Source organism: Gastrolobium bilobum, unplaced genomic scaffold, assembly GCF_033153095.1.
Source record: "Gastrolobium bilobum isolate Gb01-03AN ecotype WA unplaced genomic scaffold, APGP_CSIRO_Gbil_v1 utg12205, whole genome shotgun sequence".
Taxonomy (NCBI): Eukaryota; Viridiplantae; Streptophyta; class Magnoliopsida; order Fabales; family Fabaceae; genus Gastrolobium; species Gastrolobium bilobum.
Genome location: NW_026899230.1, coordinates 127182 through 151693, shown reverse-complemented (window position 1 = coordinate 151693; position 24512 = coordinate 127182). Strand labels below are relative to the sequence as shown.

At 34.1% G+C, this 24512-nt stretch overlaps 2 protein-coding genes and 1 pseudogene across 4 annotated transcripts; 1 reads left to right on the top strand and 2 right to left on the bottom strand.

Annotated features, from left to right (window-relative positions):
• Positions 1 to 986: 986 nt before the first annotated feature.
• LOC133288624 (uncharacterized) lies at positions 987 to 7197 on the bottom strand. Of its 3 annotated transcripts, XM_061486428.1 has the most exons (8): positions 6928 to 7197; positions 6758 to 6813; positions 5980 to 6151; positions 5067 to 5155; positions 3661 to 3793; positions 2855 to 2947; positions 1765 to 1867; positions 987 to 1670 (listed from the first exon to the last, which is right to left on the bottom strand). In XM_061486428.1, exons 1-8 carry the CDS (start codon positions 7093 to 7095, stop codon positions 1306 to 1308), a joined length of 1179 nt encoding a protein of 392 aa, XP_061342412.1. In that variant the 5' UTR covers positions 7096 to 7197; the 3' UTR covers positions 987 to 1305. The 3 variants fall into 3 exon arrangements, with proteins under 3 accessions (XP_061342412.1, XP_061342413.1, XP_061342414.1); XM_061486429.1 differs by lacking the exon at positions 5067 to 5155; XM_061486430.1 differs by lacking the exons at positions 3661 to 3793; positions 5067 to 5155.
• A 6373-nt stretch (positions 7198 to 13570) lies between these two features.
• LOC133288669 (F-box protein At4g00893-like) lies at positions 13571 to 16131 on the bottom strand (annotated as a pseudogene).
• Positions 16132 to 19782: 3651 nt separating this feature from the next.
• On the top strand, positions 19783 to 23252 carry LOC133288656 (single-stranded DNA-binding protein WHY1, chloroplastic-like). The gene is made up of 7 exons (XM_061486467.1): positions 19783 to 20114; positions 20503 to 20603; positions 20727 to 20819; positions 21612 to 21706; positions 22091 to 22164; positions 22449 to 22537; positions 23028 to 23252. Exons 1-7 carry the CDS (start codon positions 19880 to 19882, stop codon positions 23145 to 23147), a joined length of 807 nt encoding a protein of 268 aa, XP_061342451.1. The 5' UTR covers positions 19783 to 19879; the 3' UTR covers positions 23148 to 23252.
• The last annotated feature ends 1260 nt before the right edge of the window (positions 23253 to 24512 follow it).

Genomic DNA, 24512 nt, shown 5'->3' with positions numbered 1-24512 from the left:
GAAAAAATTATAGCTCGTAGTATAAGCAAGCACTTTTTTATAAACAGGACAGAGAATGGGAAAAATCCAGAAAACTTAAGCAAGCACATTTCGTCCTAACATTTAACACAAACTTAAAATCCCCAATTGTTATAGTATGTTATACATGATAGGTAGATCTATGCAGTGGCAGCGCATTAAGCACATCCCAAAACACTCAAGCACGAAGTAACATTTTAAATATATTAATTGTATCATTACCTAGCAACTTAAACTTTTAAAATAATATTTCTTTTTCTTTTATTTATATATTTATTTATTTATTTTTGTTTCCGAGGGTCTCTCCACCCATTTGAATAATTAGTTCAAGACAATATCTACTCAAAAAGACATAAGCAACTTGCCAAATCAATTTCTTTCAAGAAGCGTTTGCTACATCAGAATTACGACAATAATATATAAGATGGGGTGTTATGAATGTGAATATGATAGGAATATACATGTAGGTGTATCTAAAGTAGGTTGTAGGGGATTATGTGCTACTGATGAGGTGGCATAACTAACTTTAGAATATTCAAAAATATTAGACTCAGTATAAAAAGGGAGGATAGAAAGTGTGTCAAATGGACCGGGAAATTGAGACTTGGGCTCTGAAAAACCAAATTGGGAGAGAATCAGAGCACTCTCTAATTGCTCTGAAAACCATTTAGCTTTTCTTGTATTTTTTCCTTTTTTCTTCCGTTACTATCAAATTGTCTCTGTAGTTGTATTTTCCTTTGCTGAAATATAATAGAAAATCCAATTCTCTCGGCCCTTGTCAGTGTTTTGTTGCATTTTACTCTAATAATTTGCCAGATCCTAACAGAATACTTTAAAAACCAAGAACATAGGGAGATATAACAATGCAAAATGTCTATGAGTCCTAGATCTCCATCAAAGATACTTCACGTGCAAACTAGACATCAGAAATTTCCTTACGACCAATATACTCAAGGTATCTTGCATTTCCATATTGAGATAACATCATGACAGACTATATCAAACAAATTAAAATAAGCAAAATGCTACTGAACCAGAATCTTTTTGCCAAATTTTTTAACAGAATGAGTTGGCATACTTGATAACTTTTCGATGGATGAATGACCCCATCCAACAACCACCCTTAAACCTAGCTGAATTCTGTCAGTTTTGGCTAATCGACATTACTGAATAGGTCTTGCTGCAGATACATAAACCTGAGGAAAATAAATAAAGCTTTTCCAGTTCTGATTACATTCCTCAATATGATTTAGGTTGAAAAGCTTGTGTTTTTCACAAATACGGTTATTAATCTTCAGGATGTTCAGTAACAACTGTTCTACTAGGGCATGTCCTAATATTGTGTCCCTCTCTATGGCACAACCGACACTTGTATGATCTTCGAGAGGCCATGTCCCTTATTTTATTAGAAACAACTTGAGGGCATGTCCTGCTGTTATGGCCATATTGGTGACATATTTTACACTGATGGTGTTTTATAACTCTCCCATTACTATGGCTTATCCTTAACTTTCTACACGTTCTTCTGTTGTGGCCTTTTTCCCCACATAGCCTACATGCAAACCTGCGATCAATCAAACTATCCTTGAGTTCTGGACAGTAGTGTCTCCTATGCCCTTCCCGTCCACAGTTTTGGCAGTAGAATTTCACTCCTGCATTAGAGGGGAAAAGAAAAAGCCCAATGAGTCAGAAGTTCAACCATGCCTACCAGCCATGAAGTCACAGGTGCAGGGGTATAAAAATGACCCTTCATGGCCATGCTCCTTTTCTGACGGTTTATTGGATCACTAAAGTAAGCTTTCATTGCTTTGGAGGTCTGCTTTCTTGCTGCAACAGTTCCCTTGGCTTTCTGCATCCATTAAAGCAAATATTCATTGTGCAGAATTTTCAGTATGCCAAAATTCTAATGCTTTAAATACTTGCACAATTTTCACCCTGGCAAGCAGAAGTCTTGTGACCACACTCAAGTAGTAACTCATGCCCTTCATGTATGTTTTTGTATTTCTATCCGAGGCATACAATTTATGTATTTCTATCCGAGGCATACAATTTATGCTAACAGAAAAGAAAATTACTCAGCCTTTGGTAGATTTCGTATTACCTAGCCTGATCAAAATTAGCATCAAACTTATAGAATTCATAAAACATGTGCAAACAGAAAAGGTAAATGCTCAGGCTGTAGAAGATGTCTTATTCCCTAGCCTAATTAAAATCATAGCATTCAAAAACTATTCAAGAGTTTCGTTGAGCTAGGACTAAAAGGAAATTTATTATTGATAAAACTCAATTCATTTCATTGTAGAGTAAACACTCATTTTGATCCTTCAAAGATATACACAACATCATATTAGCCTTACATCAGTGACATCAAATTGGTCCTTCAATTATGATTAATGCCATTAGTTTTCGTACTTCAAGGACAAGTTTGATATCATTTTACGGACCAATTTGATGGCAAAATTGTGAAGTTTAAGGACTGACTAATTTGATGTCCCATATTATCTTTGGAAGATTAATTTGATATATTTTTAAATGGAGAACTAATATGGTATAGTACATATCTTTGGATGACCAAAATGAGTCTTTACTCCTTTACCATATCACAGAAAAATAAACACATTAAAAAATTATTTTGGAATCGTGTTTATTCCTGTGGACATTCCTCATAGATCAAAATCAAGTGATTCCTAATTTCCTAAATGTCAATGAATCAAACAAATATTAACTTGTGAACAAAAATAATTATGAAGGAAGCAATCCATTTACAATTCTGAGAGCAATCACCATTTTTTAAAGCACCAAGTTCAAATGAAATGCAAGTCTTAACGTTTTAAACCTTAATAGCAGCCACTCTCTGAGCCTGAAGCATGGGATCCTGGTGGATAATCTTCATTCGGTTGCTAAATAGACCAGTTTTAGCATTGAGACTCTGCAATCATTCAACTAAACAAAGACATTTAAGTGTGCAACCTTAACAATATCTGAAAATCCTCTTTCTCAGATTATCATATTAATACACCAGTAAACACAAGGAAAGAGAAAACAGTGCAAAATCAATACACAAATATAACCGTCCTCTGAACTTTTGCATGGTCTGTCCATGCATAACATGAAGAAGTTAATGCTCAAGTCTCTTTAACTAAAAATAGGTTAATACCGAAGTCCACATGATAAGAAGCATTCTTATCAACTTAGTTCTCAACGTATGGGACCCCACAAAGAGCCATTTGATTATAGGAATTACTTCTCTCATGTAGTAGGAGAGAAGTTCTCTCATGTTGAGAGACAAATAAAGTGGGGCCTACCAATTCTTAAAAAAAAGAAAAAGAGAAAGGCACATTTTTCGATGTGAGTGCAACATGAGAGATCAATCTCATGCAACATGAGAGTATAATTTCTCTTTGATTATACACATAAATGTGTTCTTTCTTCTCTCTCTCTCTCTCTGTGTGTGTGTGTTTTTTGAGCGTGCATGAGCATTTATTATGTATGTATGTGTTTGTGTGTCTATATATATATATCAATCAAAGAAGGGAACAAGCTAATGGGCTCAACACCTGTGATTCATGTAAAACATATGCATTTTAACAATTCGTATCCAATATAATAATCATGTTATGTAAGGTTAAGCACCCAACTAACTTTTAATGAACGACTAATCTTTAATCCGACTTCAGGAGAAGGTGACTGGTAAACACGCTTGGATTTTTTCTTCACTTTTAGCTTTATGTCTAAGTTGTCAACTTCGTCATCTTCCTTCACTTTAAGTGGGGAACTGGGAAAAAAGTAAAACTATTAAACCCATAAAGAAACATTCTGTATGACCAAAATAAAAAAAAAAACCATTTTGCATAATTCAAGGATTTAGAAGCAAAATAAACAACACATTAAAGTATGTTAAGTAAATAAAACACCATCATATAAATTTTTTATGACATCCTAATGCTAAGAAGTTCACATAAATTAACTTCGAGTCAAGTATACACAATAACAAGAATTAATGCAATACAAATAAAAACCAAAAGCTCCCTACCCAGGTGCTTGCACCTCCCTTGTACAAAATAATAATAATAATAATAATAATAATAATAAATAAAAACCACAAGAGTTGTTTATAATACCATAACTAAAAATGATATAATTATGATTTTAACCAATAAGTCAAAATAATTACCCTCTGAAAGAACAAAATACATTATTGATTATAGAAAGCATGTTAAACATTTAACATTTTATATTGATGGATCATGGTTGTCCATTAATAGAAAAATGCTGCACCAAGTTTCAGAAACCAATATAACAAGTGTAGGGAGCCAGACAGAGAGTAGCAATGCCAGTTATAGCATTTCAACAGCATAATTTGATATAATTTCCTATCCACATGTGACATGAAGAAGTTGAAAAGATGTAAAACATTATATAAGGGGAACAAAAAAGAAAATCAGAATAAAATCTTTTGAATATAGAAACAGCCAGTTGAGCAGTTTACATTGATATTCGAGATATTAAAGAGTAAGAATTGATCCCTTTTGATAGATTGAGAAGGAACATTACACATTACTATTTGGTATATTTATGAACCATTTTTTACAGCAATATTGATTTGAAAGAGGGGTAAGAAGCATGGACATTGACATGGAGGAGGATATTGGGACATAAAAATTGAAGTTGTCATATGAGAATGTGAAATGTCATGTCAAACAAGTATCCGGTATGTGTTTGATTCGAGTATTTAATTTGTCCAACAAAGAGACTGCTCCTTTTTGAAGTGTCAGTGTTTGTGATAACTGAAGTTAGAAAGAGTTTGCAAATGCGAAATGTCATGTCAAACAAGTATCCGGTATGTGTTTGATTCGAGTATTTAATTTGTCCAACAAAGAGACTGCTCCTTTTTGAAGTGTCAGTGTTTGTGATAACTGAAGTTAGAAAGAGTTTGCAAATGCGTTTTTACATTAACATGCACATGATAATGTAAAAAGTCTTAATAATAATGCCAAGGAGTTAACAGAACCAGTCAAGAAAGACGAAATTTATATATCGAAAGTTACGTAGAACGGGCTCTCTCCCATGGTTGTTCATCAATTGATTCTTCCCATATAACACAATCTCCAGAGCACTGGTGGCAAGTCAGTATACCCTGTTTGTACGAAGACCAAAGGACAACAAAATGGTAAAGCAAAGTAACTATTGTGCAAGGATATGATGTTATATATCTGTGTTTTACAACTACTATGAATATTAGAAAATACCAAGCGAGAATCAGTGAATATATGAAGTCATAAACATGTAAGATGCAAAATTAAGAATGGTTTATCTAACTAGTAAATCTTGTGTCTTACAATTGAATAAGTGTCTCAACATCATGGCATCAAGTTATGTGTTGAAGTGTGAGGGTGCGCATCAATATAAGTCCGTAATAATGTGAATTGTTTTGCCTTGTGATTAATTCTCTGTAATAATAGTCTTTCATGGCCCAAGGAAATCAGTTGAATTAGAAAGACTGGTTAGGCTTTCAGGCTTTCACACTGTTATTCTAGCATTCTCCTAATTCATGAGTCTAGGCATAGACACTCTAGAGCCATGATATACTGCAACTTTCTTTCCTAAAGGAGCCACTACCAAATATCAAATATCATGTCTCATTGTCCATGAACTCTAAATATTTCCCATGTGAGTGCATGGAGGAAAGAAGTAAAAGCCCATGCACCCCATCCTCAAGCGAATTTTAAATTAAGAAAAAAGAAGAAGTTAAATTCAAATCAGATATGAATTAATTTCAAGCTGTCTTAGATGGAAAAGAGGCATGTAAGACAACCACATTTACAAAAATTTGATGAACCTAGTTTGTCAGAGGCAATTTGGGTATTCATGGCACAAATGATCTAAGCCATTAAACCCTCCTAAGACCAAGTTGAGATTCTGCTTCATTCAGTAAGCAAATATAATTACGAAGGGAAGTACCTTTCCATTACATATTGGACAGTCTGATCTTGATCTTTCAATTCCACACTCTGTACAAGGAGTATAACCCCTTCCCCGGCAACTTGGACATGGTAACTCTCTGATATACTGTCCATTTGGACCAAACCAGGACCTTGGTTCGGGTGTATGAGAGTTAGCTTTGCTGGACACTCTGCACAAAGGAACCACCCTTCTTCATAAAATACCTAATGTGGAGCAATCTTAACCAACATCCAAATCTTAGTGCATTTTGAGTAACTTGAAAAATTATTATTGTATGTATATATTCAAGACAGTTTGCAATTAACCACACCAAATAGCTTAATCTTTTATCTGAGAAGACCTGGAAAATAAAAAAAAAGAATGATATTTTCAGGGTGGTTGGGAATTGGACACATGTAACAAACTGAAGTATTGGCATTGGCAACAACTTCCAGATGTACAAAAATATTGCTAGTTTCATGTAATGCTTTACTAAGTGCACCTCTATAAACTGACTCAATCATGGTAAAAAATCCAAAACCATTGTTTTGCTTAAAGCTAGCTCTTGTTTTCTCAAAACCCCAGACCCAAAAGAGTACAAGTTTCTCTATGCTGAGTGAACTGAGCATAAGGCGCAGCTAAACCTTAATAGACATCATATTTTCATTACAATGCTGCAGAAAATTCAGACATGCAAGAACCCAAATTTCACTTGAATAAAACTACAAATTTATGGTTTATGACAATAAAATAGAAAAATAAATAAATAAATAAATAAAAATGAAAAAGTAGAGACCTTGGCTTAAATTCCTCATCCAGTCCGAACAGTTCCCCTGGAGCACTGTAACCCAACTGTCACAAAAATATCATCACATTATCCACACAAAAAAGTAAAAGAAAAAAAAATTTATGGTTTTGTTTCTGTTTTTTTAAATAAACAAAATGGGCGACAAAAAAAGAGTGTGCCTGTGTTGGTTTTGGGATGGAAAAGGAGTCATCGGTGAGTGAGGAACAAAGGGTGGTGTTAGTGTTGGCATGAAGCAAGAGCAAGAGATGCATGTTTGGTTGCTTTGTGGATGGATATGTCAGAACGCGAAATGGAGTGGGGAACGTGTGAACTTGATAGGTATTCATTTGGTGCTGTTTATTTTTGCTTATTCAAACTCTTTTCTGTTTTATCAACATGATTATGGCAACTTGTTCTTCGTACTTGGGTGCGTTTGGTCTGTGTGTGTGTTTAATGTGTGGCTAAAAAAGAGACAACAAAAGGCGAGTGGATTACTATCACTACCATATGCCTTCGAACGAGGAGCAGTTATCAAAATGTTATTTTTTCTCAAAAAAATTTACTTAAATATCACGTGAATAGTATTTTTTATCAAACTGCTCCCATGTTGTCACATAATTCGCTATGACTAATAGCAAATTACATTTGTCAATGATTTTGTGAAATGTGGGCACACTTTTGTAGGAAAAAGCTGACGTGTTATAATTCGCTATTAGTAGTAACAAATTTCATCTGCAATATGACCACGTGTCACGAAATCATTGGTGAACGTAATTCGCTACCAATGGTAGCGAATTATGACACATGTTAATTTGGTAAAAAATACTATTCACATGACATTTGGCTAAAAAATTTAGTCAAAAAGTGACACTTTGTCACTATTCCCTAGTGTGCTCCTTTTTTTGGAAGAAAAAATAAATAAAACTTTTTTCTTTTATTTTTATGGATTTAATATATTTTTTAGAAATGTATTTATCTGCTGCACATATATTTACATATCATCCATTTGTATGTGTGTAAAGTTTTGATTAAAAAATATTAAACCCTTACTTTATTTGAGTTTTAAATTTAGTCTCAAAATTATATTCCATTTTGTTTTTATTTTATTTTTTAAAACTTATTACGTTCATCTCAATTATTAACCCATTAAAAATCTTTAGAAAAAAAAATTAAAAGAGGGAGAATTGGTTCTTTAAAATTCAATTATAGATTATTTTATAAATTAAAAAAATTATTCCAACTAAAATACAAATAATAAAGAAAAATAAAACAGATAAAAGATAAGAGATAGATTTGATATAGTAGTGAGAGATTTTAATAAGCAGTGTTAGGTTATGTGTATCATTTTAATTTATATAAAAAAAAAAAAAAAATATATATATATATATATATATATATATATATATATATATATCTTTGTTTAGTCACATATTAAATCGCCTGAGTTTTTTACCTCATGTCAATTTTTATTTCTATTTTTTTACAAGAATTCTCGCAAAATCTTTCACTTCATGCCTAATGTAAAGTGCACAACTTTTTTTTCCCCAACTACATTGCAAATTTCTCTCTTTATTTCCATCTGAAATAGAATATACTGTATTTTTTTCTTTCGAGAATACCACAAAAATCTTCATTTATCTCCACTCAAAATATAATAATTAGCTCAAAAAAATTTCTTTAAACGCTACACGCACGATTTCCTTTTTTTACTAGGGCAAGATATTCATTCTACTCCTACATCTAAATGCTCTTATAAATTTATATAAAACAATTAGCAACTGTTTGTTTAGAGTAAATACACAAGTTTTTGTTATAAGAGGTTTATCTACTTAATGTGATTTCTCACCTCGCAATAATTAGTCTTCGGCGGCTGTCGGCTAGTGGATACCTAGTCTAATATTGTATTTAAAGCGTATTAAATGAGAACACAGATAGAATAATACTACACAAGTGGTTGAATCATATGAACACATGTGGATGCTGGATATACAAATTGTGAGGGATTTCTTGCTCCATATAGAGGCTATCGATACCATCGTAGTGATTGGAGATATGAGTATAAACCATCATATTAACATTTGGGCTCTTAAAAATGCGTTGGGCTATACTTAGAATGAATGGCTAACTAATAGACACATAAATTGATTTTAGTGTTCTTTATTTGCAACTGTATTCGTATTTTGTAATTCATCGTCATGCCTTTTTGAATGAGTGAAACATGGTTTTTGAATGAGTGAAACATGATTTTTGAATGATACAAAAGTAAGTAGTTAAATGAATCAAGATTTTTGAATGGTGTGCATAAATATAGAGGATAAAAAAATTAATTTAAAATATTATGTCTAAAATTATAATTGTTACAATTGTATAAATAAATTTAAAAAATTTAAAATTAATTTATAATAATTTTTATGATATTTTGTTAAAAAAGATATTTTAGTCTATTTATATCATATCCTTATGATATTTGGTGCACCTCTAACACATGATAGGATAGCATAATCCTATATCACATTGCTAATCCAATGCACATCAAGATATGATATGTGTTTATCCTATCCATATCATATCATATCCTTATCCAACTATCTTATCCTATTTGTTTTTATCATATCATGTCCACTAAACGAGCCCTTAAGGACCAATGCATGGAATTGAAATATTTTAAATACCAATCAATAGAATAAGCAAAATTTATTATAATATAATACGTAATGTGCATTATTTTTGGGTGTAAGAAAGTTGAGATTTTGTGTCTTTTCACAAAATTTTATAATTTAATTTAGTGATTAACAAAATTTTAAAACTTGGGTTATCCCTTAATTATTATTTTAATACTTATATTAATTTACATGATCAAATAAAATAAGTTATATTCCTATGTTTTAGCAAATTAAACTGATCCTAAAGCACTCAAAAAGTGAGAACAATGGATCACAAGAACGCTATAGTTTATGGTTTACTAATCATCAATCTTTTCCAAAGAGTTATTTTTTCATATAAAAGTTTAAATTAGAGAAGACATATCCTATATATAATTAGGAAAGATTACAAATTTTATTGACGAAAAGGAAAATCTAAGAATCAAACCAAAACCATATGATTGAAATTTAATTTTGCTATTTATGAGAGAATAATTGTACCTTGCAGAGTAAAAAAGACCTTATTAAATCTTGAAGAACAAAAATGATTAAAAGCGGTACAAAAATGATCAAAAGCCTACAAAATTATCAAAAACAGATATCATGGAGCATAGAGAGCCACTAGAAAAATCATCGGAGGAGGAGGACATCCTGAAGTGCAGTAATAAACGAAATAAGGATCGTGGAAATCAATTTTCCCATGATGTATCAATGGTTCTTAGGGAGGAACCCTGGATGAGGGACCAAGAGGAGCGTCAAACTTCATGGAAGGAAATGTTGTTACGTCATAATGGAGAGAAGGATAACTGGGAGGGTGATGCATGATACCTATGAAGAAGAAAACTTGCAGGGTGATCTGGCTGAAGAAGAAGACGTTAATTTTGGGGGCATAAAGATGTGGGAGGAAGAGGATGGGAGGACTCATTTTGGCTGCACGTTAAGAGGAAGAAGACGTTTGCATAAAGTGTGGGAGAAAGAATTAATTGTTAACTTGCTGGGCAGATCAATAGGTGTTTCTTTCATGAAGAAAAAGACTGAGGCTTTATGGGCTAGGAAGGGAAGAGTGAATGTCACTGATATTGGGAACGAGTTCTATGTGGTCCAGTTTAGTGATGATGAAGACATGGAATTTGCTCTTAATGAAGGCCCTTGGGTTGCCCTAGGTCACTATTTGTCTCTACGTAAATGGGAACCTGCTTTCAGGCCAAACGCTGAGGGCATCTCAAAAATAGCAGCTTGGATCTGTCTCCCTGATATTCCATTGGAGTTTTATTATAAGGATTTCTTTCGTATGGTGGGTAACTGGATACGAAAGCTGATAAAAATTGATAGCACTACAAACCTTCATGCCATGGGTCGCTTTGTAAGAATTTGTGTTGGACTGGATTTGGCTAAACCGTTGAAAGGAAAGTATGTTCTTGAGGGAATGTTGAAGCAAATTGAGTATGAAGGTCTAGGACTTATTTGTTTCAACTGGTGAAAGTATGGCCATACTAAAGATTCCTGCTCTGATTTAGTGCAGGGACAAATTGTGGCTAATGAAGCTCATCATAATGGAGATGGTGGAGAAGAAAAAATTGAAGAAAATCGTGACGGGCCTATGCCTTGGATGGTGGTTAGCAGACAACGTCGTCCTAGAAGCCAAGCTGCTGTTCAGGAAGGCAGAACTCCGACAACAGTGAGGAGAATCATACGTCGTGATTTCGGGGAGAATTCAGCGCAATCGAAGCAGTTATCAGTGCAATCATATCAGCCCATATTAAATGCGCCAACTACAAAAACGAGATATGATATTCTATCGAAAAATGAGGAAATGAATCAAGTTGAGTTGGAGGTGATTAATGAGGGACCCAATCATGTGTATAAATCAAGCGTTATAATTGACCAAATGACCGTGGGGGAGGGAGCAATCATCGCAAAAAGTAAAGAATTCATTAATAATAGTATACAAGGAATTAATCGTAGAGATCTTTCGAGTCAACCTAGGATTGCATTGGAGGAACATGCAGATAGATTCATACATATTAGGGGACCCTCAGATGATAGGTTAGTTACTAAAAGCAACCTTATGCCATCAAAGAAAGAAGAAATTCCCAAGAAGATAGGGTAACGTCAGCAAGTTGTTGCTAAAACTCAGAACCAGCTTTTGAAAACACCAACGTTGATTGGAGAGAGATAAGTTCATATGCATCCCGACCAAAACACAGAAATGGAAGTAGATCAAAATCTGGGAGACCACAGTGGAGGTGCAAATGGTTTAAAAAAATCCTAAAGCTCCATATCCTAATAGAGCTTTGGTCATTAACCAATCGGAGTCCTATAATATTATGCATCATATGGAGGTTGATAAAGTAGTTATTGATGAAGACAGTTTTGAGGAAGATAAGAGATCAGCAGGGAACCTAAACCTGCAACCTGTATGGTGAATTAATGTCTTTGATTGCTTGGAACTGCCGAGGTGCAGCAAAAAAAAGGTTTATAGAAGCCTTGACTAGTATGATACAGAAACACAGAGTAGATTTGACTACTATTTTTGAACCTCAAATAAGTGGTATGAAGGCTAAGAAGATTATAAGAAGGATAGGGTATAGTGGTTGTATTGTTGAAGAAGCTCAAGGTTTCATGGGAGGGATTCAGGTATTGTGGAGCATGGAGAATTGTCAAGTTACGATTTTGGAAAAAACCATGCAAATGATTCATTTGAAGGTATGTTTCTCAGATAAGGTTGCTTTCATCTGCACCTTTATTTACGCTAATTCTAGAGAAGAGGTTAGATGTAGCGTTTGGCAGGATCCTCGTCGGATTGCAGATACTATAAATGAACCCTAGCTTACTACTGGTGATTTTAATGAGATTGCTTCCCCTTTAGAGAAACGTGGAGGTGCCACAGTAGAATTATATAAATGCAATAGGTTTGCATCCCTCCTTACGGATTTGAAGATGATTGATTTGGATAGTTCAGGATCTAAATTTACTTGGCGTGGTCCTCGTTTCCTGAATATGGATAGAGTATACAAAAGGCTAGATCGTGCTTGTAGCAATGATAGGTGGAGGGTTATCTTTGAGGAAGGCCATGTAAGAGCCCTTCCTAGATTAAATAGTGACCATAATCCTCTACTTATAACTTTGACCCCTTCCAAAGATGAGTGGAAGGAACGACCTTTCCGTTCTCATTCTTTTTGGCAAGATCACAACCTTTTCAACCAATTTCTTATGGAGAATTGGAACGTGCATGGCAACATAGCTGATTGTTTGAAGATGCTTACCCCTTGCATTAAGGAGCTTACCCCTTGCATTAAGGAGTGGAACGAGGTTATTGGGAATATCAAGCATAGGAAGAAAAGTTGATGAGTAGACTAGAAGGTATCCAAAGAGCCATTTCTGAGCACAATAAAGATTACCTAGAGAAAGTGAAATGTAAGATCAAATCTGAGCTTGAAGAGGTACTTGACCACGAAGAGTTATTATGGTATGAAAAATCTCGAACGGAGTGGATTAACGAAGGTGATAGAAACACGAGATACTATCATACAAAGACTATTATCAGAAGGAAAAGATGAAAAAAATGTGAAACTTAAGGATGATAATGGAAGTTGGATTCGAGAAGAGGAAGGCCTGGTAAAGATGATTCGTGATTTTTTCAGTAATCTCTTCAAGGATGAAGCCTGTCATGAGTGGATTAGTACTAGCTGGCCTACAGTGCATGATGATGTCATTGATAAATTAAGGGCATGTGTTACTAAGGAGGAAGTTAGAAAAACTTTTTTTCTCAATGAAAGAATCTAAAGCTCTGGCAGATGATGGTTACATAGCTGCTTTTTATTAAAAGAACTTGAATGTTTCTTTAATATCGTCTAGTTTGTCGTTTTCTTTGTTGGAAAAAAAGAAGTTATTCCTGTATCATGACAAAACCAAAGCCCTTTTATAAAACATTGTGAGAGAATTTTTACTTTCAGTGATGTATTAGAAATTGAATTCTAAATATTTTTCAGGGGCAGGAACATTGTTCCGGTTCTGTCTCTATTTCGCAAATGTGATAGCATTGTAAACAGAACTGAACACAAACACGTACGAACACACCCCAAATTAAAAGCATACAAGAAAATATATAAAAGTTTCTCCAAATCCTTGAGCATAAAATAAATAGTCTTGATCTACATATCAAAAAATAAAATCCCAAAGTTTAAAATAAATAAACAAACCCATGGAAGAGTCAGCAAAATGATAACTGGATAAAAAAGTGAAACCCCCAACAAATTACCAGCTTTGGTCTGGAGGTATATTAAGGTAACTTGGTTGGATCCACACCCCTTTAACGTGACGGCTACTTGGATAAGATAAGTAATGTAAAATCCTTTTGCTCGGGCTTTTTCAGATATTCTAGTTGCAAGAATGTTTTCACCTTGAATTGCAAAGCCACATTGACCACTAGAGCGTGTCACTAGCGTTCCGCATGTAGAAATTGAAACATTTGCCTCTAGTCCCAGTTTACTCTTTACATCCATATACTTCAACATGTTTCTTTGCATTTCATACCTCAATTCACCCACGGTAAATTTATAGCAGCGTGGAGCTATCGCACGAGTCCTCCATACTTGGGTATTAGCATCAAAGGAACTAAACCATAAAAGTCATCAAAAAAATGAAATTTCCCTTGACCAAAGGCAGCAAAAGTTATTGAATACAAACTTAATCTATGGCAAGAAAAATTGTGCTTGGCCCATATGCTATTCCCCCTGCAAAGCAAGTAGAGTTCTAATTCATAATCATTGCTTCGACTAATCACAACAAGAGTGCAATCTTGAGAAGTGGGAACAGATGAAAATGCCGCAATATGGTCAGATAATTCTGTGAAAGGACAGCTTGGAAGCTCTATTTTTGCTCTGGAAAAGGGGCAAAAGAAGAACATTGAACCATGTCGATGTTGGGTTTGCTCTTTTACTAAAGCCCAAATGGGTTATTAGTATGAGAAGAGCCCAAGGAACCTAGAGCCCAATGAGCTAGGGTTTCTTGAAACCCATATAAATAGTACCTCTTAAGTCATCAGCCTCCTAGGTCTTTTTTGTGAGAAAGAGGCAAGCTCAGAATCTAATCAGTGCTCACACACTTCCTCTTCCTCCTCGAGAGATAGTTTGGAAGATCTGCCACAGTCCAGCTTCAAGGAGGTTGTTCGTGCTGCGGCACTGAGGTGAGCTGTTCGTGAAGAGGAATCCTACAAGGGAAGATTCTACACGAGACCTGCGCACCGAGAGGTAATTGTGAAACAAGGATGATTCGGTAAGCATACCAATGTACTAGGTCCTAAACCGCTTCCGCATAAATCTAAGATTTCCTACAATTGGTATCAGAGCCTTGGCTGTACATTGGTATGTGAATCTAGTTTCACTATTCATGTAATTAGTTTTGCTTCTTGAAATGTAGCACCTAGGGTTCTAGGATTATGGTATGAATCTAGCAAGACAAGAAGCCATCCTTCATTGGATGCAAGGCAAGTTGCCCCATCTAGTTCCGGGATGTTGATGGTGTAGATTTTATCTTGGTTGCTTAGCAGGGAACACTGAGAACCTTCCCCATCATCATACAGAAGAAACCAAGGTCAGCTCCAGAACATTTATGCTTAGCTTTTGAAGAAGCATTGTGCCAATCTTTGCAAACACCACGGAAACACAGAAAATCAATCAGTCCTAGACCATCCGCAATTGGTATGAGCAGGTCTTCAGGCAGATTTGACCACTGCACTTTTTGCATTTTATTCTGCATCTGGTAGAATCATATCATAGGTAAGAAAAAGAGAGAAGAATGAATATGTTATATATTAATGTTTTGTGAAGTGATACGAAATAGAAAACATTCATCTCTATTTACATTAAATAAAAAATTCTTAAAATAAAGAAATAATTTATGAAATTTACACAAATAGAGAAACTAATCCTAACAAATCCTCTGACATACTCTAATTAGATGTTCCATGTATAATCTTAATATTACAAAGATATTCTAAAAATTCTAACACATTTGACTTCTTGCTATTCCAATTTGCTTCACGGAACTATAAAAATAGGTTTATTATATGTATACTGAAAATAGAAAATTAACAAAACTGATAGCAGCCTAAATCATTCGAGCACAAGACCACTCAACTCAAGTGAAACATGCATTTCTGATGCAAATTAATCAAACCTAATAAGAATAAGATTGAGATTGGGAGAAGTAGAAATAGAAAAATAAAAAATGAAGAGGTAAAATTAAATATTTACAAATGTATTTGTAGAGGGATAGTAGTTTGCATACCATCTGCATTTTCTTAACCTTCTTCCTTCCCAAAACTGAAGCGCTAACCTTTTTCCCCTTCTTAACATTCTTCTTTCCACCTCTTGAGGAGGATCCTTCAGTGTTGCCCAGATCCTGTAAATCTGTATCTCCAGACACCATGCTTCCAGGAACTTTCAGGTTAAATAGTGGCCGCACGAACATGCAGGGGTTGGTTTGCACGAAGGTGTGAACTGCAGGTCCGACGAGGAAGATAGAATGAGAATCGAAACCCAGATCGAAGAAGAAGGGTGAAATAAGGGTGCTAGGTGGAAAGGGGCGAAAGTTGAAAGCAAAATAGAAATTTGGTTCGAAGATCCAAACCTGAATTTCTTGCTCGGCGGCGAGGATGGAGCTGGACCGGCGGCGAACAAGGCGGTGGACGTCGACGAGGAAGAGAGGGCCGACGTAAGGGTGAATAGGATTAAAAAAACCTAAAGATAGATTTTAAATTATAATTTTGTGTTTTTTTAGATTCCAAGTAGTTGTGAATCAACAATTATAATTCATTAGCTTAAATTTAATGGAACAAATTTATTATTAATTAATTGATAAATATCAACAATTAAAATTTAAATTTTAAAAAATGTTATATTTTTTAAAAATATTTTTCTCTTGATTTCATAAATAATAGAAAATTACAAAAATAATTCTAGTTGACACGTGAACCGCGGGTTAACCCCTGATCCGTCACAAAAATAAAACATGTCAAATTTTAGACCCAAATACGATCCATTTAAATTTGCGGGTTAACACTACGTATATTTTGACAAATTGTGTCACGGGTCAACTCGTGGATAAGATCTATATTGTCACTCTATGCAACCTTACCAAGAGATTACATATTTGCAAACTTAAAAATTGAAATTCAAATCAGATATGAATTTAATTTCAAGCTGTCTTAGATGGAAAAGGGGCATGTAAGACAACCACGTTTACAAAAATGTGATGATCCTAGCTTTTCTGAGGCAAGTTGGGTATTCGTGGCACAAATGATCTAAGTCATTAAAGCCTCCTAAGACAAAGTTGGAATTCTGCTTCATTGAGTAAACAAATATAATTATGAAGGGAAGTACCTTTCCATTACATATTGGACATGGTAACTCTCTGATATACTGTCCATTTGGACCAAACCAGGACCTTGGTTCTGGTGTCTGAGAGTTCGCTTTGCTGGACACACTGCACAAAGGAACCGCCCTTCTTCATAAAATATCTAATTTGGAACAATCTAACCAACATCCAAATCTTAATCTGCATTTTGAGTAATTTCAAAAATTGAGCATTATTGCATGCAGTTTGCAATTAACCACACCAAATAGCTTAATCTTTTTACCTGAGAAGACCTGAAAAATAAAAATAAAAAGAATGATATTTTCAGGGGGGTTGGGAATTGGACACATGTAACAAACTGAAGTATTGGCATTGGCAACAACTTCCAGATGAACAAAAATATTGCTAATTTCATGTAATGTTTTACTAAGTGAACCTCTATAAACTGACTCAATCATGGTAAAAAATCCAAAACAATTGTTTTGCTTAAAGCTAGCTCTTGTTTTCTCAAAACCCCATACCCAAAAGAGCACAAGTTTCTCTATGCTGAGTGAACTGAGCATAAGGCGCAGCTAAACCTTAATAGACATCATATTTTCATTACAATGCTGCAGAAAATTCAGACAAGCAAGAACCCAAAATTCACTTGAATAAAACCACTAATTTATGGTTTATGACAATAAAATAGAAAAATAAATAAATAAATAAATAAAAGTTGAGACCTTGGCTTAAGTTCCTCATCCATTTCGAACAGTTCCCCTGGTGGACTGTAACCCAACTGTCACAAAAATATCATCACATTATTCCAAAAAAAAAAAAAAAAAAAAAAAATTTATGGTTTTGTTTGTGTTTTTTTAAGATTAAAAAACATGGGCGCAAATAAAAGGTTAAAATAAAATAAAATTATGTGCCTGTGTTGGTTTTGGAATGGAAAAGGAGGCATCGCTGAGTGAGGAAGAAAGGGTGGTGTTAGTGTTGGCATGAAGCAAAACCAAGAGATGCATGTTTGATTGCTTTGTGGATGGATATGTCTTTAGCGCGAAATGGAGTGGGGGAAAAATATTTTTACTTTTATTATTAAATTTTTTTTATAAAAGTGAGTGAGTTTTATTGTTAAAAAAATAAAAATAAAATCAATTTATTTTAAGAGGTAGGTTATATTTACAACTTTTTTTTACAACCTCTTACAACTATATCTTAACACTGTTGATTTCCGCTAATCAACGGTTATGATTTTCACAAATTAAACTCATTAATTAAGTATTAATTCACAATAAATGATAACCGTTGATTGACGAAAATCAATGGTGTTAAGATATAGTTGTAAGAGATTGTAAAAAAAAAAAAAAAAAGGTTACAAAGAGGTGTTTGGTAAGTGATTTTTAGGGGGATTGATGGTTAAGTGAGAGAGTGGTTATTGAATAGATGTGTTTGGCAGAAGAGTATGAGAAATAAAAGCAGCAACCTGGTTCCCAATGAAACTGTGCGGTGTGTGTAAATTTTGGTCCAAAACACTGTTTCAAAAGACCACCTTGGAGGTGGTATATGGAGATAATTGGGTGAGCAAAAATTTTGGCGCCATGATTGTTACGGAAATGCCCATTGCCTTCGCGAACATCTGGTCCCAGTCTCTGTGGCAAAACAAGAAACACCTTCTCGTCAACAACAGATTCATCCACCATTACATTTTCACATCGTAAATAAATAAAAATTCCAGTAGCACTATTTTCATCATGCCTATGATGGACAAAAAAAACACCTTAACTAACATAAGAGCTTCGAACACAACTTGGTCCAAAGAAGCGACCCTGCAACCCAAAACAAATTACACAAGTTTTTAGCAAAGATTGCAACTTTCCGAAGTGGGCAATCAAAAAAACGAAATGGGTCTATTCAGAAATCGAAATTCTGATACAAGACATAAGGATGAGTTTGATTTGGAGAACAGTGAAGGAAGCCAAGTACGGTGGTGAAGTGGAATGCTAGCAAAAGTATGACGGTGAAACCATGGCCATAGTCTTAGAGGCCGTAATAATTGTTGGGTCATGTGTGATTCTGCAAATATGATATGAAAACAGAAATGATGATGCTATTTGGCTATTCCTCTTCATGGCACAGGTGTCCCACAACGATACTTTCACAGGTCTCTTGAATAATCACAAGGGTATTTTTGATTTTTTGACATTTTTCGTCGTTATTATTTTACTTTTAATCAAATATAATTTTAATAAATTTCTGTTAATTTTCTTGATAATATTATGGTCTATCAAACAATTTTTTTTTAATTTTCCCACTACTTTAATTTTTCAACCATTTCTCCATTAATTATATTTGAGGTAGGATCCTTTGACACTGCCGTCAAATTTCAAATTTGACACTTCATCTGAGAGCCGTTAGATTAAAAAAGATCAACGACTCTGATTTGAAAGCATGTGACACCATTGATCTTTTTTGATCTAACGACTCTCAGATGAGGTGTCAAATTTAAAATTTGACACCGGTGTCAAAGGATCCTATCTCATTATATTTACATGGTCAAAAAATTTATCTCCTCTATCAGACGCCCTCTAAGTATAACCTTACTCTTACTTTAATATGAATGTGAGAAATTGTTTTTACAATAAAATTAAAAATGTTAAATTGATATTTAGCTTTTTAGAGAGTAGTAATATTCTAAATCTATCATTCACAAATACTTTGTCATTCTTATCGTTTCACGTCACCAACTAAGTCAACCCAACTTGTGATTTTATTTACTATTAATTGAAAAGAAATATTCACTATCTTGAAATCTAAAAAACATTTAATACTTGTTTATTTAAGTAATTCGTGGAGAGTAATAAAAATATTTTAATGTCTTCTTAACATTCGATAAGGACATATTTTAATAAATCCCGTTTTTAAATATTATTAATAAACAGAATACTATTTTACTGTGAAAGTTACCACAAAATTGAGCATATTTAACTTTTTTTAAGCAAATACTTGTGAGTTTTTATTACACCTTGTTTTACTCATTGAGACCAAACCAAAACATCATTGCATCAAACGGAACAAAAACCGGGAAATACAGAAGCAATTGAAGCGGCAGACACAAAAGCAGAGAGAAGATATAAAGAGACAGGTGAAGATGTTGGATTTGCAGTTGAAGCTACACTCACTACCATCACTATCATCTTCATCTTCTTCTTCTTCTTCTTCACTTAAGCAGTGCCCAAACCACTCTTTCTCTCCAAAGTCTTTTCCTTTCAACCCTTCTTCTGAACCCCTCACAGTCACCAAACCAATCAGATGCCGCCACTCAGAACTCTTTGATCAGAAAACCTTTTCCTCCACACCACAAGCTGCAACCTCGACTGCTTCAGGTACTTTTTTTCTTACCCTCTTTCCTTTTTTTGTTTTGTTTTGTTTTGTTTTTCCTCAACCCCTCAATTCCATTTTTGTTTGGTTTCTGAAAGCCTGTGTGGTTGCTGAGATAATAAAGCCTGATTTTTTTTATTATTGTATCTGAGTAATATTTAGGCAAAAGCAACTCTTGGGTTTCTCTGCAACCAGGTTGAGGCTTGATTTTCCCATTTGAAACTTTTATTTTAGTTGTTGGAAAAAAAAAAGAACAGATTTTTATGCTATATATTTTGTCAATGACAACTACAGAGTGGTGGGTAAGTTAAGAAATTTTCAAAGGGTTGGTGTTGTATAATGCACTCATTTGCTTTCTAGTTTGATGGTTATTGTTTGCTTATGTGTGTTTAGTTGGAGCTTTGCCACCTAGGGTTTATGTTGGTCACACCATTTACAAAGGGAAGGCTGCACTCTCAGTGACTCCTAGACCCCCGGATTTCGCCCCACTCGATGTATGTTTTTATTTTTGTTTTGACGGTGGTTATCATTGAATGTGCTGTAATCATTCTGGACTTGTTTCATGGAATTTGTGAATTGAATGTTTAACTTGGGAAGATTTTGCTGCATTTTTTCAGTCAGGGGCATTCAAAATATCTAGGGAAGGTTATGTGCTGCTTCAGTTTGCGCCTGCTGTTGCTTCCCGTCAATATGATTGGAATAGAAAACAGGTGAGTTATGCTTCTTCTGTAATTTGAGGGTAATATCTATGTTATTATTGATCCCAGAACTAGAAGTTCTTATGTGCTAAAGTTTAGGTCAAATTTGAACTGTTGAGAGTATTTCTCTTAAGAGTACGTTTTTCTGACAAAACCTGAGTGAGTTTGGCATTTTGATCTCTCTAGTTTTGAATTTTTTTTTATTTTTGTGCGGGTAGTTATTAAAAATTTTAGACTCTTTTATTCTCTCTTAAGCTAATCCAAACACACACCGTAAAGAACCACTTCAGGTGTTAGGTGAGGGCGGTGTTAGGTGAGGGCCTTTTTAATGATTTATATTATTCTCTAACACACCCCCTCACACAAGAGCTCTTTGGTCTTGAAGTGTGGATATTGCACAGGTCCAATTTTTGGTTTACTTTCTTTTGTGCTTTTTCTTTTATATTTAATTCCACAAGTGGGGGGCGGCGAGGATCGAACTCGTGAGCTTATGGTCACTGAAGCTCTGATACCATGTAAAGAACCACTTCAACCCAAAATCTTAAGGTGTTAGGGGAAGGCCTTTTTAATTATTTATATTATTCTCTAACACACACTTTGCTTATATGCTTTTACCAACAATAACTTGATGATCCTAGTTTCCTGGTTCATGCTTCTGTATGTTGTGAACCCAACCGAGTGAAATGTCGTCCTGTCCAGTGAAAATTGAATTAGTCATTTCATTGAACTTTTTTATTCTGGTAGAGTTAGTCACTTGATCTTATAGTTTAAATATGAGATCATTGTCATTTTGCTTGAGTGCAGGTGTTCTCGTTATCAGTAGGTGAAATGGGAAGTGTGATTAGCCTTGGAACAAGGGAGTCTTGTGAATTTTTTCATGATCCTTTGAAGGGAAAAAGGTAGTTTCTACGCAATGCCTTCTAATTATTGTAAAATGTAAATCTATAATGGGGTTAACATTTTAGAATATCTCTGGTCATTTCTTGATTTATCTCTGTGATAAAAATTGCATTTTCTTTTTTCTTTTTTTGTGTAAGGGGCATGGGGAGCTGATGGTGTCTTTTCCTCCTTATACCCTGGATGGAATAAAAATATGTGATCTTTGACCGTATATGTGGGTTCATACATACTGACTAAGTCATTAATTACATACTGTTTAATAGATTTTGCTTTCTTCTTTTTGCTATGTGGTTGGATGTGGGGGAGCGGGTTTCAATGTCGTAAGTTATTGTTGCTGTGCTTATATACCTCTAAAGCATTTTCAAAATTGTCTTGTTATGCAGTGATGAAGGTAAAGTCAGGAAAGTTTTGAAGCTAGAGCCTCTTCCGGACAGTTCCGGTCACTTCTTTAACCTCAGTAATCATCTTTCTTTACTGTATCAATTTTATATTATTTCCTTGCCATATTGAAGTTGCTGGGGCACCATGAAATATTGGGTTGATTGAGTCCATTACATAATTTGTGAACTGCAAAAAGCTCACACAGTAGTGCGATATTTGGATGGTGTTCAATCTTACTGTAATCATTTAAAATAATGACCTATCGGCCCCATTTTTATGCCCATGCCTGCAATATAAATGAAGAAAGTTAATTGTCTTAATATTTGCTCCAGTTCTGACTTTGTTATGGGATTTTTGAAGGTGTTCAAAACAAGCTTCTGAACATGGATGAAAGCATCATTATCCCTATTACAAAAGCAGAGTTAGCAGTTTTGAGCTCTATTTTCAATGTATAGCTCTCTCTCTATTACTATCTATCTTTGCCTTTTAATGCGAAAAATTGCATTGCCATGATTCTCTAATTGTTCAATGGAAAGATGTTATAGAAGAAATGACTGATTACAGAGAAGTAGCAATCAAAATCTGATTGATGCAGTAAACTTTGCAATAATAGTATGTCAACCTTCTTAAGCCATGAAAATTCCTTTGCCTGGCCAAACTAGGAGCATGTCTTTTGGCTTTTGTAGTATGAAGTCATGAAGTCTTAGTGGTTTATATATAGATTTTATGCTTGTCTTTTTGAAAGAGAATTTTGAATAGCTCAATTGGCTGTTGGAAAAGTAGTCCGGTTATGTTTATTCACTACAGTGATATAGCACTTCAACAAGGGTTTTTTGTACATGTTTCAAATGCTTTCAAAATGCAAATCTTTCTTTTATGCATACAACCTTATTAATATTTTGCTCATTCTGATCGCACTTCTGTTGCTTTTTTCTGTAGTTTATTATGCCATATCTTCTAGGTTGGCATACATTTGCAAACTCCATAAAGCCAGAGGATGCCAGCTTAGTCAATAATGCCAACCCAAGATTCGGAGGTGACTATGAATGGAACAGATAGGGATCACTTTTTGCCTGTATTACAACACCCTCACCTTGTGCACACTTCTTAACTTTGAAATGTGTTAAATCACTTCATCCTGTTAACTGAGATTTGTTTAAGAAATATTGAGATAGTATTGAACACACACTTTTGAGTTATAATTCCTTGTTTCTATTGATTCTGTGCGTGTTATGATATTTTGGCTGAAAAAGTAGAAAATCATAATAAAAAGATTTAGTGCATTCAAATTAGATTTAGTGCGTTCAAATTGACATATCAAATCATAAAGTTCATAAATAAAGAAATTTAGTGCATTCAAATTAGATTTATTATGTCAATCATATTATTAATTTTGTAATGTTCATTTATTAACTGTGATAATTATCTATTAATTAATCTTTTGATTCACTTACTATATCCAAAGAATGTGCATTAAGTTTAACCAATTTAAATAACATTAGTCTTTTTTTTTTGGTTTAAGTAATAAGGAACAATGTTGTTAAAATCGAGATCTTAAGTAAGATTGGAAGGGGATTAAAAAATCGTAAATCGTAAAATTGTAATGTAAAAAAATCGTAAAAAATCATAAAAACGTGAAAGCATTTGTAAAATTGTTTTGATAAATTTTTTTTGTAAAAATATAAAATCGTAGTGATAAATTAAAATTTTAACAACAATGATAAGGAGCTTGCCTTTCTTAATCTGAAACGTGGTCTGTGTTCAAGAGAGCCACCTCTTATATAGTTCTGACACTGTTCAAACCATAATAGTTGGGTTGCTCATGGACTGGTTGGGTAAAAAATATCAATGTTTCAATTGCATGAAGTAAAAGAAAATATCCTAAAAAGTGGATGTAATTAATTATGGCTTGTCATTCTCTATCATCATATTTTCATCGTATCCATCACTCACTTACTATATCCAAAGAATGTGCATTTTGTACAAAATTTTTTGATGGAGACTAAATTTTGTTAGAAAATTTATTTTTGTAACAGATTTTAATAGAAAAAAAATTCTGTCGCTTTTCAACAAAAAGTATTCTGACGAAAAAATAATTTTGTGACAAAATTTTTATCGTTTGCAACGTAGAAATTTCGATGAAATTTGGTGACAAAACCAAGTCAAAAATGGGTCAGGTCAGATTTGATCCACTTCAGAAACCAAGTTAGACCCTCTTCAGAAACCAAGTCAGGTCAGATCCGACCCAGTTCTGAACTAGTTCAAAAAAATTCAAACCAAGTCAGACCTGACTTGGATTAAATTAAAGAGGGTCGGGTCAAAATACCTGACCTACAAAAATCAAGTTGGGTTGAGTCGGCACAAAAACCTGACCCATGCACAACCGTAAACCAATCTATTACCCAACTCAAACTGATTAAGAGA

Coding starts and splice junctions, on each gene's coding strand:
- LOC133288656 (XM_061486467.1), top strand. CDS start 19,880: ATGTTGGATTTGCAGTTGAAGCTACACTCACTACCATCACTATCATCT. Junction 20,604..20,726: donor CGGATTTCGCCCCACTCGAT/GTATGTTTTTAT, acceptor GCATTTTTTCAG/TCAGGGGCATTCAAAATATC. Junction 22,538..23,027: donor TTTTGAGCTCTATTTTCAAT/GTATAGCTCTCT, acceptor TTTTTTCTGTAG/TTTATTATGCCATATCTTCT.
- LOC133288624 (XM_061486428.1), bottom strand. CDS start 7,095: ATGAATACCTATCAAGTTCACACGTTCCCCACTCCATTTCGCGTTCTG. Junction 6,152..6,757: donor GATGAGGAATTTAAGCCAAG/GTCTCTACTTTT, acceptor TCCTTTGTGCAG/AGTGTCCAGCAAAGCTAACT. Junction 5,156..5,979: donor GTCCAATATGTAATGGAAAG/GTACTTCCCTTC, acceptor TCGTACAAACAG/GGTATACTGACTTGCCACCA.